Source organism: Macaca thibetana, chromosome 1 (assembly GCF_024542745.1).
Source record: "Macaca thibetana thibetana isolate TM-01 chromosome 1, ASM2454274v1, whole genome shotgun sequence".
Taxonomy (NCBI): Eukaryota; Metazoa; Chordata; class Mammalia; order Primates; family Cercopithecidae; genus Macaca; species Macaca thibetana.
Window position 1 is genome coordinate 73,555,559 of NC_065578.1, and position 16,278 is coordinate 73,571,836.

Genomic DNA, 16,278 nt, shown 5'->3' on the forward strand with positions numbered 1-16,278 from the left:
CTACTGTTTTATACAAGTTATTTATGTATTAAATATGTAAACCATTTGTCAGTTTTATATGTTGTGAATATTTCTCCAACTCATCACTTGCCTTATTGTGTTTTTAACACTTTAATTTGCTCAAATCTATCATATTTTCTCTCTATTTTAAAATATAACTTTATGCTTAAAAAGATCTTCCCTACTACTCTGCATTTAAATTTATGACCATCTGCAGGAAAAACGTTTTAAGGCAATGTTTTTCCTATTTATCTCAAGACTACTCATGCCTTTATCCTTCACTAAGGTTATTGGTAAAGTGAGAGTTAACTCCTGTGAACTGTTTTCTCTGGAGGAGGAATTCTCAGTTTCTGGCAGCCTATCCACAGTTAAACTAGTAGACTTTTCTCATTTCCAGTACTGGTACAGCCTTTTTCCATGTTTTATTCCTTTGTTTGTTTCAGTGCCTAACTCATGAAGCAGAGGGAGTGGAGTTAGAAGGAGGAGGTGAAGGGAAAGGGGAAAGAGAAGCTAAGTGATGAAATCAAATCAATATTTTATTTGGAAGGTACCATTCATTGAGATCATACTGAGCCGCAGGCTCCCATGTCCAATAATAACGAATTGTATTGAGTATTGTGGTGCCAGGTACCTTTTAATTGCTTCACAGATATTATCAGAACAATTTTAAGGTGGATATAATTACTCTTTTCTTTTTATATAATCAAGAAAATTTGCAAAGAAGGGTGACAGAACTGCTCCAGTTCACATAGTCATTGTCAGAGCTGAAATTCTAATTAGGGAGGCTAATTCTATGACCTGCATCTTAACCCTGCATTATATGCAGCTCAAATTTAACATGTCAAAATGAAACATTTTACTTCTGCCTCAAAATCTGCTTCTTCCTGGTTCTTCCCTATCTCTCTCTCATTTTATTTCCCTATTGCTTATTGCACTTGCAAAAAAATCCAAATACCCCATACCATGGCCTAGAAGGTTCTGCAAGATTATACATCTTTGACCTCATCTTGAAAACTTTTTTCATTTGTTTAACCATTCACTCAACGTTGGTCTTATTGCTGGTCTTCAAACACAACAAACTTATATCTGTCTTACAACTTTTGCACTATTTTTCATATTTTAATGTTTATCCTTGAAATTGTGACTTTCTGCCATTTACCATTTATCTAAAAGGTCACCTCTGCAGTGAAGCTTTCCCTGATTAACCAGTTTAAAATAGCCATCTAATCATTTGTCTGTTTTCATCTCATAGCAGTTGATACTTTAAGCTACTGTATAGCAATTTCTTATTTGTTTACTTTTTGTCTCTTCATTCATATAAACATAAGCTCTGTGTAAAATATAAGCTCTGTGAGAGCAGGGATTTCACTATCTTTACTCACTGCAGTGTCACCACTGCTCAGAAAAGAGTTTAATACACCAGATATGCTCAATAAATACTTGTTTGGCATATAAAGGGTGTATTGAAGAGAGAAATGCATGATCAAAACTGGATGTAGGAAAATGTATCTGATAGTATGGAGGATGGACTGCAGTGAGAAAAAGTATTAGTTGAGGAGACTAGTTAGGAAGCTGCATAATATGGAGGATGATGCTAGAAATAAGGAGAAGAAATGAGAGAAGTGTAAGTCAGTTAAAACCAGTAAAATTCTGAAACTGAGCTGAAGGGACTCTAGGTCCCTTGGAATAAAAAAGTGCCATTCATATAAGTAAGGAATGTTAGATGACAAGTCAGCCTGGGAAAATTATAAATGATAATTACAAGAACAATTTTGAATTTTGCATTTGAGATGCCATTAATAGGCAAAATATATGGGACTCAGAGTTAGCAGAGAAGTCAGGACCAAAGCTGCATTTGTCAGATTGTGTAAGAATTACCAAAGTGGGATTTAGGAATGGGAAAGCAGCTTAGGGCTAAATTTCCAAATCATACACTTTTAGAAGACAGTCAGAAACAAAGAATAGGCAACAAAAAGGAATCAAAGAATGTATAGTTTTAGGAAAGCAAAGGAGACAAGAATTTTGAGAAGAGAGAGATGATCTAATCATAGAGAGAATGACTACAAAGACACTGGTTTTGATAAATAGTTTACCTTTAGAAATTGAGGAAGTGATTTGAAGAGACTGGTGAGGTCCTTAATGCCTCTGGTGGAAGAAACAGTCATGGTGACTTCTCCTGGTAATACAATGCAAAGAGAAGCAGGAAATAATCTGCCTTAGTGAGGAGTAGTGTGAGAAAAGCAAGATTCAATGTAGAATAAGTATGATGAACTCATTTGAGATTTATGTGGAACTTGGGTATACCTACCTAAAGATTGCTAAGGAAATGAGATTGGAACTGTCAACAGATTCAATATCTTTTTTTCAGAAGGTTGGAATATGGAGGCAAGAATAGGGATAAAATTAGCTTAGCTTCAGTGGAAAAAAAACCTTTTTTTTAATAATGGAGAAAACATAAGTTTATAGTTCGAGCATATAGATCCAATGCAAGAAGAAAGGTTGAAGATGCAATATTTATTTCACTTTCTTGAGAAAGCAAATAGAAAAAGGAGAAGATTTGGAAACTATAACATTAATTTTACTATTTGTAGCTCTTTACCAAAGGTTTTTCATTTTTTAGAACTTCTTGTAGGCCTTTATGTAGGTGTGACAGCATTAAAAAATCAAACTTTGTCTTTTAATGGTAAAGTTTTCTTAACAAACAGTATTTGATATTATATGTATGTAAGCCATAAATGCACTGACCTATCTTATGACTTGACTTTATTGTTACTTGGTGTGTTGATAGACCAAACATTATAGAAGTTGTGGTTTAAATTCCTACTTTGAGTCTTAAACATGGAAATCTTTGTATTATAAAGATTATATACAATACAAAATTACAATATTGAATTACAAAATAAAAAGTCAATGAATGTTAATTGCTATTAATATTATAAATATTATTTCATGTATTTCCAGAGGCAGAAATACAATACAAATAATATTATAAAAAAGTAAGAATAATTGTTGCACAAATTTTTCAAATTTAGAGGCTCAAATAATGGTTCTAACATATTCACTGGTAAAAATGAGTCAAGTTAAGAAAGATATTATGAATTAATTGTTCATAGATTTAATGATATTATGTATTTGATAAGAAGAAATTACTGAACTATCATGAAACAGCCTACTGGGCTGCATGCACTTTGTTCAGTACTTGGTTCATGCTCTCTTCTTAGATGGCATATTTCATCCTCATCTCTCAAAGAAAAAAAAAAATAAATCTTTAAACTGTTTCTGTAAATTCCTGACCTCACTGGGAGTTAATTCTAGTTGCTGGGAAAACATATTCATCGGAGTAACCTACATGTAAAACTGAGTTTGTAGTTGCAAGAGTCTCACCATAGGTAATGTCCTTTCTGTCTGTCTTGTTCAAGTGGTAGAGGATTGATTAGAACTGAACACCTTTGTCATTTGGTCCTACATTTCCACCATCTGAGAACTATTCTCTGATATCTAAGGTGCTCTTATGCTAGAAATCGCACTTAAGTTTCCTTTAAGCACCTGAACTGGCTGATAGACAGAAGATCAATACATCTAGTTGCACAGCTTTTGAACTTGTTACTAGCAGAAAAGTAACACTAAAGATATGTTTCCTTACAGGATAATGCAGAATTGATCACTTCTCTGCTTCACAGTGGAGCTGATATACAGCAGGTTGGATATGGTGGCCTCACTGCCCTCCATATTGCTACAATAGCTGGCCACCCAGAGGTAAATCATGCCTTTGGCACCTGTGAAAACAAAGATTATTTACTTTTTGGGTCTTGTTCTTAACTGTTTTCAAATACTGTCTTTGAGACTCTACAGGTTGGTTTATTTTTTAGCTATTGAACACATTGATTTCTTACTGGGGTAAAATTTCGCTGTATAAATGAGCTTTGGGGCCGGGTGCGGTGGCTCACGCCTGTAATCCCAGCACTTTGGGAGGCTGAGGCGGGCAGATGACGAGGTCAGGAGATCGCGACCATCCTGGCTAACACGGTGAAACCCCGTCTCTACTAAAAATGCAAAAAATTAGCTGGGCGTGGTGGTGGGCGCCTGTAGTCCCAGCTACTTGGGAGGCTGAGGCAGGAGAATGGCGTGAACTCGGGAGGTGGAGCTTGCAGTGAGCCGAGATGGCGCCACTGCACTCCAGCCTGGGCGACTGAGCGAGACTCCCTCTCAAAAAAATAAATAAATAAATAAATAAATAAGCAAGCTTTCGCTAGTCAATTCAGTCAATTTTCTAACAGTGTATTCAATCATCAGTTAACATAACAATAACATAGCTAGATATACAGAGGCTTTATAGCAGCTCAATTTCCACAACTTGCCAAGTTAACCTTGGGAAAGTTACTGAATCTCATGACCTGCCTCTTTTCTTCACTTATAAAATAGGAATATTTGTAAGCCTATTATAATGATTAAATTAGATAATTTATATAAATCACTTTATCGTTTGCTTAATGCAGAGTAAGGACAAAATGAAAAATCATTCACTCGTTTATCTACTTATGTATTACTTGAATGAATATTTATTCATCACCTATTTTGCACCAGATACTGTTCTAGGTGCTGGGATGACAGTAGCAAGAAAGGCGAAATTTTCATTTTGTAGAGTTTAGCTGTAAAGAATAAAATAGACAATAAAGACAAGAAAATATTATATAATTTTAATTAGTAGTAAGTACTATAAAATAATAAAGTGAGGTAAAATGAAAACAATGAGAAAAGGGGGCACTATTTAAAATAAGCTATACAGAAAAGGCCTCTGAAAGGAGGTGATATAGGAAAATAGATTTAAATGTAATGAGAATGTCAACCATGTAAAAGGAGAGAAAAGAATTTCAAGCTTAAGGAATGGCACTTGCAAGGACCCTGAGGCCTAAAAAAGCTGGATGAGATTGAGGGACATAATTGAGTCAGAGTTTTAGAGTGGAGTGAGCTGGAGAAAGAATGATGAAGACAAGGTCTGGTGAATGGTTCCAAGCCAAATCACACAGTGTTTTAAAGGTCACAGGAAGGACTCTGGATCTTGTCTTAAATTTAAAGTATTAATTTTATATATCCTATTATGGGAAGAACTTCCATTTGCATGATTTGGCTAACTTCACAAATCCTCATGGAATAGTTTTTATTGCCACTGCAATTTGATAGATATAAAACTAAGGCTCTTATATAATAATTGTCTTGACAAATGACAAAGCTATTGAGGAAAAGAATCACGTTTGGAATCCTGATCATTTTACTCAAAATCCCATGATTGTCACACTTTATCAATTGTGGAAACACCAATAGCTCAACAATGTAAAAGATGAGAAGTCTCATATCCTCATTATTAAATAGTTATGTTTCTCCCTTTTAGTGATGTTGCAAATTCAATTATACCTTCTTCACTAATACACACACATATATGCACACAAACTGTGAACAAATAGAGCTGCATATAAAATTATACATGAAGCCTATAAAATACATGTGATCCATCTCTCTTGACAGTGTCATTTCAAAGGGCTCGTACATACAATAAATATTAAAATATCTCATTGAGAGCAAAATAATTTCCTTCATGTTGACATTTCCACTCCTTTCCATATCACCTTTTTTCCTGGAAAATAAATCCTTTTGGTGAGATTCATTGTAATATAAGTGAGTTTGTGGTACTTGTGAGGAAAGGGGAAATTCCATTAGATTCACTTAAATATAAATGTTTTCCAAAAAAAGAAAGAAAAAACGGAGGCCACTGATAAAGTAAATGAGTGGTAAACATTAAGAAATCTGGGTGAAATAATTTATGAGTTAGACACTAAGTTCTAGCAAAACATGATCAACCTCTTAATGCAGGAAAATGACAGACTATGTCTTCAAAATGCTTTTTTTCCCTAATGTGTTTATTACATTTGTGAATGATAGCATTACAAAGGCTTCTAAAGCAAAGAGTTAGTTAAGAGCTTAGTTTCTTCATCTTCTATTCAAATAGCTCTGTTTTCTTTCTTTCTAAATCATAATATGGAAGAAGGTATTATATTGATTTTACCAGACTTAAGGCAAACTTCACCAAAGTGTTCCAAATAGATCTCTACTCTTGCCTTGCAATTCTTCATGGGTTTTCTGACTTCCCTCATTAGCTGATATTTGATGACTTTTACAGTCAACAGCTAACACAGCAAAAAGCCAGTATAGATACATTAGCCTTTATTCTCTTCTTCTATGGGGGGCTAATTAAATTACTGATCAGATAATAAAGAAAAGGGTATCCAAAAATATCTAAAATAATTATATTCAAAATGAATGTATTTGTTGGATTATTCTTTGAAAACTATTAGCATTGACTCTTGACCAATGTGGGAGTTAGGAGCACTGATCCCCTGTACAGTTGAAAATCTATATATGCATTTTGACTACCCTAAAACTTAACTATTTATAGCCTACTGCTGATTGGAAGCCTTATTGATAATATAAACAGTCCGTTATCACATATTTTTAATGTTACATGTATCATATACTATATTCTTAAAGTAAGCTAGTGAAAAGAAAATGTTATAAAGAAAATCATAAGGAATAGAAAATATATTTACTATTTATTAAGTGGAAGTGGATAATCATAAAGGTCTGCATCGCCATTGCCTTCACATTGAATAGGCTAAGGAGAAGGAGGAAGAGGAGGGGTTGGTTTTGCTGTCACTGGGGAGGCAGAGATGAAAGAAAATCCATGTATATGTGAACTCGCACAGTTCAAACCTGTGTTGTTCAAGGGTCAATTATAATTGTAGTAAATACTCACTGTCAATATATCTTTACCCATATGTATTAATTCATTTAACGTTTTTGAGCCCCTATTTTGTCTATAAACGGTTAGAGTATAGGAATATAGGAATGATACAACAAAATAAGACATAGATTTTCCCCCTAAATATTTTGTAATGTAACTGGGCACACAAAATAAATATGCAGAAAAAACATATAAGCAATTCAAAAGTAAAACAGCAATATAGTTATAAGTAAGGAGTAGGAAGGATGAGAGTAGGTTTGATAATTAGGAATACAGGTGTTCCTCAACTTATGATGGGATTATATCTGAGTAAATCTGTCACGAGTGGCAAATATCATAATGGAAAGTGCATTTAACACACCTACCCTACTGAACATCACAGCTTAGCCTAGCTGACATTAACCGTGCTCAGAACTGTTACACTAGTCTACGGTTGGGCAAAATCATCTAACAGAATACCTCTTTTATAAGAAAATGCTGAATATCTTATGTAATTTATTGAATACTGTATTAAAAAATGAGAAGCAGAATGGTCGTACGGGTACTCAAAGTATAGTTTTCACTGATATGTATCACTTTCATGCCATTGTAAAGTCAAAAAATTGTAAGCTGAACCCTCATAAGTTAGGGATTATCTATAATTAGAAACATAATAATATAGAGAAAATCTCAGAGAACACAAAATTAGAAGAGTTAAGAGTTTAGTGAGGATAGAGATTGTATAAGTCCATTTTCACACTGCTAATAAGACATACCTGAGACTGGGCAATTTTCAAAAGAACAAGGTTTAACTGGACTTACAGTTCCACATGGCTGGGGAAGCCTCACAATCATGGCAGAAGGCAAAGAGAAGCAACTCATATCTTACATGGATGGCATCAGGCAAAGAAAGAATAAATGAGACACAAAAGCAGAAACCCCTGATCAAACCATCAGATCTCCTGAGACTTGTTCACTACCACGAGAACAGTATTGGGGGAACTACCCCTATGATTCGATTATCTCCCACTTTGTCCCTCCCACAACACATGGGGATTATGGGAGTAAAATTTAAGATGATATTTGGGTGGGAACACAGAGCCAAACCTTATCAGAGATTAATGTGGACTCAAAGAGTTAGGGAAGGAGTTGTGAGAGGGGATTTAAAACTGAACTAGTCTTTAAAGAATGATGAGAACTAGACAGCAAAAATAAGAGGGATCTAGCCCAAAAACAGGAAGGAAAGAATGAGCTAAGCACATTTAAGGGACAGTGAGTAAAATAACATGAAACAAACTTGAAGAGTTCCTGGTAAAATTAGGTGTTAAGAATGGACCAGACTAAAGAAACTTGGAGGGTAGAAGTCTAAGGAGTTTAATTCAATGCAAGAAGCAATTTCTGTGGTTTATAATATATAACATACAAGAGTAGGTGGTGTGGTAGATTAAGAGATTAGTAGAATACAGAATTTCTCACTCTTTAAAGAAAGTTAAAAGAACCAATGTGATTTTTTTTCCCCCATAGGAAATAGGGAGCTATTGAGAAAATATTTCGGCAAGAGAATAATTGGAGATTTGATGAGTAATGTGTTTAAAAGGATTTCTTTGACTGCATTATTTAGCATGAATTCTAGTGCGATTACATGATGATTAAACAAACAAAGATAAAAGCTTGGGTAAAGGATTCAATTTGGAGGAAAAATCAATTAGCTCCACACATGTTGATTTTCTGATGACATCCAAATTTTCAAGTGGAAATGTTCGTTAATCATTTAAAAACACACAAACGACATTTAATGGACACATTTGAGATTAACATAAATTTTTAGAGATTATATATAGAGGTAATATTTAAAACCATAACAACAGCTTAAAGTTGTATATTGGGCATAATGGATGGTCCAAGGACTGAGCCTAAGAGAATCTCCACAGAGACCTAAGGAATTATTGAATAGCCACTGAAGGAAATAAAGAATTGCTCAGTGATGTGAAAAGGACTAAGATTATTTTAATATTACAATTAGGAGAGTTTCAAGAGTTAAAGGATCCTGGGTATCAAAAAGGTTAGTGTAGAAAGGTAGAGCACATTGGGATAAAATATACATTGAGTATTTCCTTACTATACTAAAACTTTAGGTGCTTATTCCACTCCTATTTTTTATTATGATGGTTAGCAGGAATAGCAACGGATCAGTGGGTGTTCCGTTTCATTAATAGTCACTATCTTTTATTGCCCACCTTTCTCTGTGAAACAATAGCTGATGCTAAGGCTGACAGGACTCTTTGTCTCCACATATCAAATTCAGACCTTCCATTAGTGTCTCAAGTGTGTTTGTCCTCCCATAATTGTGAATTCTATTAAACAATCTTATAATAAAATTTACATTGACTAGGCAGCTGTCTTCTTCAATAATAGAAGAGAACATGTGCTGCAGATTCCTAGACAAGCTGACTACAATTTGGGACTCAGATTTAAATTTACTGTGCTTTGAAGAGTAGGCAAATATTAGTTGTCCCAGGTTTCAATACTTCTCTTTGACTGATACATCCATCTATCAATACATTTGCATATGCTGCTTTGTACAAGGCCTAAGATCCTGTCAGCAATCAATAAACATGCATTAAATCCTCTTCTTCCCTTTAGGTTTGGAGAATGTGAGTCATATGCTTTCTTAGGCATGGAAAAGGAAAAATATTAGCTAACATTTGGTGGTACTTTATTATTCACATACATTTGTCATTTGGTGGTTTTGTGAGATAACTACTGTCAGACTCAGTTTATTAGTGAGGAAACTGAGGACTGGAGAAGTTGAATGACATCTACATGGGCATTCAGATGATAAGTAAATAAGCTGGATGGGACTCCAACCTGGTGATCTACCTTCACGTCTGTAGTCTTATAGATAAAAGAGCAATTACTCCCCAGAGACTCTTCTGTTTATTGCTATAACACAGCTTATACCTACAAGACACACAAAAAAGTATTCAGAAAGTGAAAAAACAAACTGAGTATGTTACTATCTACAGCCCAGGCATTACTACATATATGATTAAAGCAACATTAAATGATTCAAAACTAATTTTATAACGCATTCACTATATGGGCATAACCTATGGAAGTACAATGTAGGTATATGAGCACACAACACACTCACACCACAAGTGTAAAACACTTTATATTTAGTCAAATAACTCTTTAAAAAGTTGTTTCTCTGGTGTTTCGTGCTGTAGTTTCTGCAGTTGCCAGAAGTCAAATCAGTTGTCTGCAGCCATTGACAACTGTGTCAGCTGTTTGAGCAGTGAACAGAAAGGCATGCAGTAAACAAGTAAAACCAATGTATAATATATAGCGGTTGTGGAGTGGTTTTCTTTTTACAGAAAAGTGTACTTTCATATACACCTTGTGAGGTGAGAGCATTATTCATAGTTGAACTTATTCTATCCTACCATATCCCATTTTCAAATTGTAACACTTATCCAATCACTGCTTCAGAAATGCTTCCCAGTTATTTTGGAATTTATTTCTGATTTCAAGGAAATGCACTCAGTATTGTTTCAATTCATTCTTTACTAAATCATCTAAATGTTTCAGTAGAGAATTTTGTTTACCAAGAAGCCTTGGACTCTGTGTAAGTTATTTTTTAATAATGGCTTTAGTTTTCTCTCCAAAGGCACAAATGACAAAATGCGTAGAATTATAAAATGTGGTTTCTCTCTATCTTTCTCTTATTATTATTATTTTTCTTTTAGAGAGAGAAAGTGGTCATGAGTTTTTTACCTAAACAGTAGCAGGTCTGTCCCAATCTCGTGAATAGGCAATAGTCCCTTGTGAACTCCATTTGGAATCAGAACAAATAGTGAAACAAAGTAACAGTTAATGCTTTGAATAGATAACTTTGTACTGACCATATTAATTGACTTAATCCTCAGTTGAGATTTTCTCCTTATTTTCCTCAGATGAGAAAATCAAAGTAAAAATAAGTAACTTGTCAAGGTGACAGAGCCAAAAATTTGTAGAACAGGCCTTCTCATGCCACCTCGCTTCAGAGCTGGCTCTCACTCCCTGTGCTACACTGCTTCTCTCCTGATCCAAACAGTAACCTCTCAGCTCAGCTGAACAGAATTTAAGCTTTGGACATGATACATAGAAGCTTAGAATATGTGAGGAAAACATGCCATATCTGCAGATCTGAACCATCTCAAAGACTAAGCACATTAAGATATTCTGGTGCCTTTTTGTATGGTCCCCATTCTTTTGGGCTCTATTATTTTTCTCTAAAATTTCTGCATTACATTTTTAATAGCTTTGTTGAGATAAAATTCACATACCATATAATTCAACCATTTAAAATGTACATTTCAGTGGGTTTTAGTATAGTTGCAGAGTTGTGTAATCATCATCACAATCTAATTTTAGAATATTTTTGTCACCCAAAAAGGAAACTTTATACCTATTAAGTAGTCAGTCTCACTCACCCCTCACTGCCAAGACAACCATTAATCTACTTGCCATCTCTACAGATTGCCTATTCCAGACATTTTATATAAATGGAATTATGTAACATGTGGTCTTTTTGTGACTGTCTTCTTTTACTTTGTGTAAAGTTTTCAAGGTTCATTCATGTTCAATAAGGTTGATTTCTATCAAAATTATGTTATGATTATATATGACTGATATATAATTACATATCAACTGATAGTGTAAATGCAATTCTCTTTCTACTATCTGTCTATTTTCATTATAAATCAATGCTGGAAGGAAATCTTCAACGAAAACTTCAAGTCCCCAAACTGTACTTCTAGTCACAAGAATGTGCCTAAATTATCAGGCTAGGAACACCCCCATGAGAGAAAGTGGCCAAGTGGGGCCTCTTCCTGAATTGGCAGGCCACCTCTTACCTGGGTACTGGACAAGGCCCCTACTCCAGATGATTAATCCTCCTTCCCACCACAGGCTCACTCTTTGCATTCTTAAGCAGTTATGACTCTGTAAAAATGCAGAAGTTTCTAATGCTTCAGTTGCAGTTAGCTTTTTGTAATTAAAATTTTAGTAATCAGTTCATAGGCTAAAGCTTTCCTAATCAAAGTCTGATTTATTGATCAGCAATATAGTATGACCAGTGAACTTGTTAGAAAATAGAATCTCAAGCCTACCTCAGACCTGCCTATAATTAGCATTTTAAGAAGATTTCCAGGTGATTCATATGCATATTCAAATTTAAGACACCCTCACCTAAAGAATATTAGAAGAAATTAGATTTAAAAGAGATATCTGGGCTGGGTGTGGTGGCTCACGCCTGTAATCCCAGCACTTTAGGAGGCCGAGGCGGGCAGATCATGAGGTCAGGAGATTGAGACCATCCTGGCTAACACGGTGAAACCCCGTCTCTACTGAAAATACAAAAAATTAGCCGGGCGTGATGGTGGGCACCTGTGGTCCCACCTACTCGGGAGCCTGAGGCAGGAGAATGGTGTGAACCCTGGAGGCAGAGCTTGCAGTGAGCCGAGATCATGCCACTGCACTCCAGTTTGGATGACAGAGCAAGACTGTCTCAAAAAAAGAGGAAAGAAAAGAGGCACTGAAAAGGGTGGGAAAGACAATCTTGCATTGCCTAAACTCTTCCCCCCTTCCTCGCTGGCGGCACGGCATGGCACAGAGAGAATCCATGTGTCTGGGAGAGAGAGAGAGAGAGCAAAGTGATCGTCGGACTTTGCATTGGAATTCAATGCTGGCCTATCATAGTGGAAAACAATACAGGGCAGAATTCTGCCAGCCCCCATGGAGGAAGCATTTAGACCAGTCTCAGCCAGAAGGTAAGCCTCCACTGCAGCAGTAGGAACCTGACTTCCAGCTAGCTCTACCATTGGTTGACTATAGTGCTGGGATCCTGAAAAAACTTGAAAGGCCACAAGGACTACAGTACTTGGGCAAGTACTGACGCTCTTCTGGGCTTGCAGCCAGTGGACTTGGGGTGCATGTGACCCAGTGAGACCCCAGCGGTGGTGACCAAGGGAGTACTTGTATCACCCATCTCCCAACTCCATGCAGTGCAACTTGGGGAGAGACTTCTTTTGCTTGGGAAAGGGAGAAGGAAGAGTATAGAGGACTATGTCTTGCAACTTTGGTAACCAGCTCAGCTACAGTAAAATAAAGCAACTAGCAGATTCTGGAAGCCCTCTCCTGATTCCAGGCCCTGGCTAGTGAACAGTATTTCTAGACCCACCCTGGGACAGAAGGGAACCCAGTGCGCTGAAGGGAAGGACCCAGGCCTGGCAGGATTCACCACTTGCTGATTAAAGAGCCCTCAGGCCTTGAATAAACAAGAGTGGTAGCCAAGAAACAGTCACCACAGGCTTTGGGCAAGACCCAGTACTATGCTGGCTTCAGGTGTGACCCAGCGCAGTCTCAGCTATAGGAAAGTAATTTATCCTCCCTTGGCCTCAATTTTCTAGTTTTAGAAAGTGGATTATACTATCACACACCATAATAGTTGTGTACACGTGGGCGTGTGTGTGTGTGTGTATGTGTTAAATGACGATATATGTCAAATGCTTAGACACTACCTAGCACATAAACTTTAGGAAGGTTAGCAATCATTTTTATTTGTTCTGTTTTGTTTCTGATTTTACTGTTATATATTTCTAAAGAAAAAATGTAGTATCCTAGGTAGAATAAAACATTAATGTACAATTTAACTTAGGGAAATTTAATATCCCCATTATATTGAGTCTTCTATTTCAGAACAAATTCTTTCCATTTATTCAAGTTTCTTTTTCGATGTTTCAGCAGAATATTCTTCTCATAGATTTGTTAAAATTTGTTCCTAAGTATTTTATCTTTTCATTGCAATGTGAATGACATTTTCTAATTTGTTATAGTGTGTGTATCCTATATACACACTATATAAAACATATTAAAATCAAGAAACATTGGTTCTTGATTTTTAAGTTTAAACCATTAAACTTACTGATTTGTTTTATTGTCATATTTTTTAGATGAGTCTTTTGGAACTTCCTGGTTTACAATTAAATTTCAATATTTGGTGATAATTTTGCTTCCCTTCCGATAATTAAACATCTTGTTTCTCTCTTTCCTAATTGCAATGGTTGATATTTTCAGAACAATTATCATTTTTCAATTGAATTAGCATCGTACTCCTGGAATGAAACACAATTGGTCATGGTACATTATTCCCTTAGCTTGTTGCTAAACTTGTTTTGCTAATATTCATAAGTGAGGTTGGTCTATGGTTTTCTTTTTTGTATTATGGCATTAGTTTCCAAGGCTGCCATCAAAAAATATCACAGACTGAGTGGTTTAAACAACAGAAATGTATTTTCTCACAGCTCAGGACAACAGAAGTTCAATATCAAGGTACTGGTGAATTTGATTTCCTCTGAGGCCTCTCTCTGTGGTTTGCAGATGCATTCACTGTATATTAACATGGTCATATCTCTGTGTGTGCACATGTCTGGCATCTTGGTCTCTGTGTTCTAATCTACTCTTTTTATAAGGTCACCTGTCATATTAATTAAGACCCACCCTAATGACCTTATTTTAACTTAATTCTTCAAAGGCTCTATCTCTAAATAGTCACATCCTGAGGTATTATGGGGTTAGGGCTGCAACACGTGAATTTGAGGGGACACAATTCCCCATAACAATTATCCTTGTCAGATTTTGAAATAAATGTCATACTGAGTCTGTAAAAATAATTTGGAATCTCTTCTCTGCCTCTTTCTGTCTCTGTCTTTCTCTGAATCTGTTACGTAGCCTGATGTCATTGTCATTTCACACAATACAGCAATATTACCTTGTCTCTGATAAGTCTCCCAAAATTTCACAGGCAGAGAAACAAATCCTGTTTCTGTAGGAGTCCACCAATATGCACACCTTGGACTACCATAATTTGGATATGGAAAACATGGCAAGGGCCAAATATGCCAGCCGATGCACATCATTACAAATTATTGTTTAAATATCTCTCTAGTTAATGTCATTCATGATTGATAGGTATTATAATCACCATTCGTTGTCATTAACTTTATAGGTTTCTGTACTTGATTTTCGTAGTCATGTGCAGTTCCACAATGCCAAAACTTGACATACCTTCATTTCAAACAGTTAAGTTTCTGAAACTAAACCTTTCTTTTACACATAGTCTTAAATATCTAAGACTCAATTTAAGAACACTGCATATTCTGTGGCATTCAAAAATGGTTTTCTCAGGAGTTGAAACCATAAACTCTATACCCCATTACTGAGTGTGCCGTATGTTACAGAATACTCTTTATTAAAGGCAAAAAAGCAGTCTACTACTCTGCAGGATTTTGGTCTGGAGATAAACACAAGATCATAGATCATGTATTATTATCAGTTATTTTAAGGTCTCAGAGCAATTCTCTAAGCATGTATCAATTGTAAGGAGTAATATAAAAGGATACTAGCTTGTCAATTTCTTTTTGTCACTCAGGTCTTTGCCATAGACTCTGTTGGCTTTATTAAACATTAAGTATTGCTTTCAGGGTGAGGTAGAAGAGCATAAGCAAGAAAAGCTTTATAGGCTAATAAAAATGTAAATGAGATGTTCATCAGCTTGCTGCCCTGGAAAATGATGGAAGAAACATTACCTGAAAAATTAGATTCAACGATTATTGCTAATCAAATCAACCTGAAATGAGAAATCCCTTTGTAACCATTTGTGTTAATTTGCATCTTTATGCCAATCTTTCTATGCACTGAATTTGCTTCCAACATCCTAGGTCCTCCATACATATATATATATAGAGAGATAGATATAGATAATGTATATACATATTTTTATATATAGAGAAATATATACATATATGTATGTGTATAATTCATGTTATTAACATGTATTAGCTAAACAGAAATATTTCTGTTACATATTTGCAGCAGTTGATAAGAAACACCTATATATTTTAATAACATCTGCACTTAACCTTCTTCTTTTTGCATGCCATACTCACTACCAGGAATTTGAAGACTGAGTTGTAAATCAAAATTTCTATAGCGTGTTAAAGTCACATCCTCAGAGTTTGGAAGCCTCTGAGCTCACTATGTCTCAGGAGGACAGGAAATTCTTCTTCTTCCCCTTAATTAGGAATACATTGTAATATTAATATTTTTTACTTGACCTTTGAATATAGTAGTAAAATAACAAGTGGGGACTACTTGCTTTTTCTCAGGGATGATTCATCTTGGGATGGTGTTTAGACAGTGGCCTTTGAGTATTAGATATTCTATAAACATTGTGTGAGTTGTTCTTGATGACTCCCTTTGGTGGATCTCCAAAAACCCTTTAGAAACTTGCTAAGGGTTGTGTGGAGGGAGAGGCTAAAGCCCCCATAACTGACTCTCAGCAACTGTCCTCTCTCACAGAATGTCTCTTTTGCGGTGACCCTTAAAGGCACTTGGCGCATCTGCTATTTATCAGTTGTTAGTCAATACATTAGGTTGGTACAAAAATAAATAATGGTTTT

General features: G+C 35.5%; 1 protein-coding gene across 13 annotated transcripts in view; it reads left to right on the plus strand.

Moving 5' to 3' along the window:
* The window catches only part of TNNI3K (TNNI3 interacting kinase), a 301,755-nt gene that overhangs the window by 29,016 nt on the left and 256,461 nt on the right, over positions 1–16,278 (plus strand). For 12 of the 13 annotated variants that reach the window (XR_007720751.1, XR_007720754.1, XR_007720811.1 and 9 more), the window contains exon 5: positions 3,646–3,756. The exons of the other annotated variant lie outside the window; for it this stretch is intronic. Coding sequence is in view for 9 of the 12 variants with exons in the window: in XM_050766192.1 (XP_050622149.1) it covers positions 3,646–3,756 (111 nt within the window). In the remaining 3 variants the exon portion in view is untranslated. The remainder of the gene's footprint in view (positions 1–3,645; positions 3,757–16,278) is intronic. 13 annotated transcript variants of the gene reach the window in all.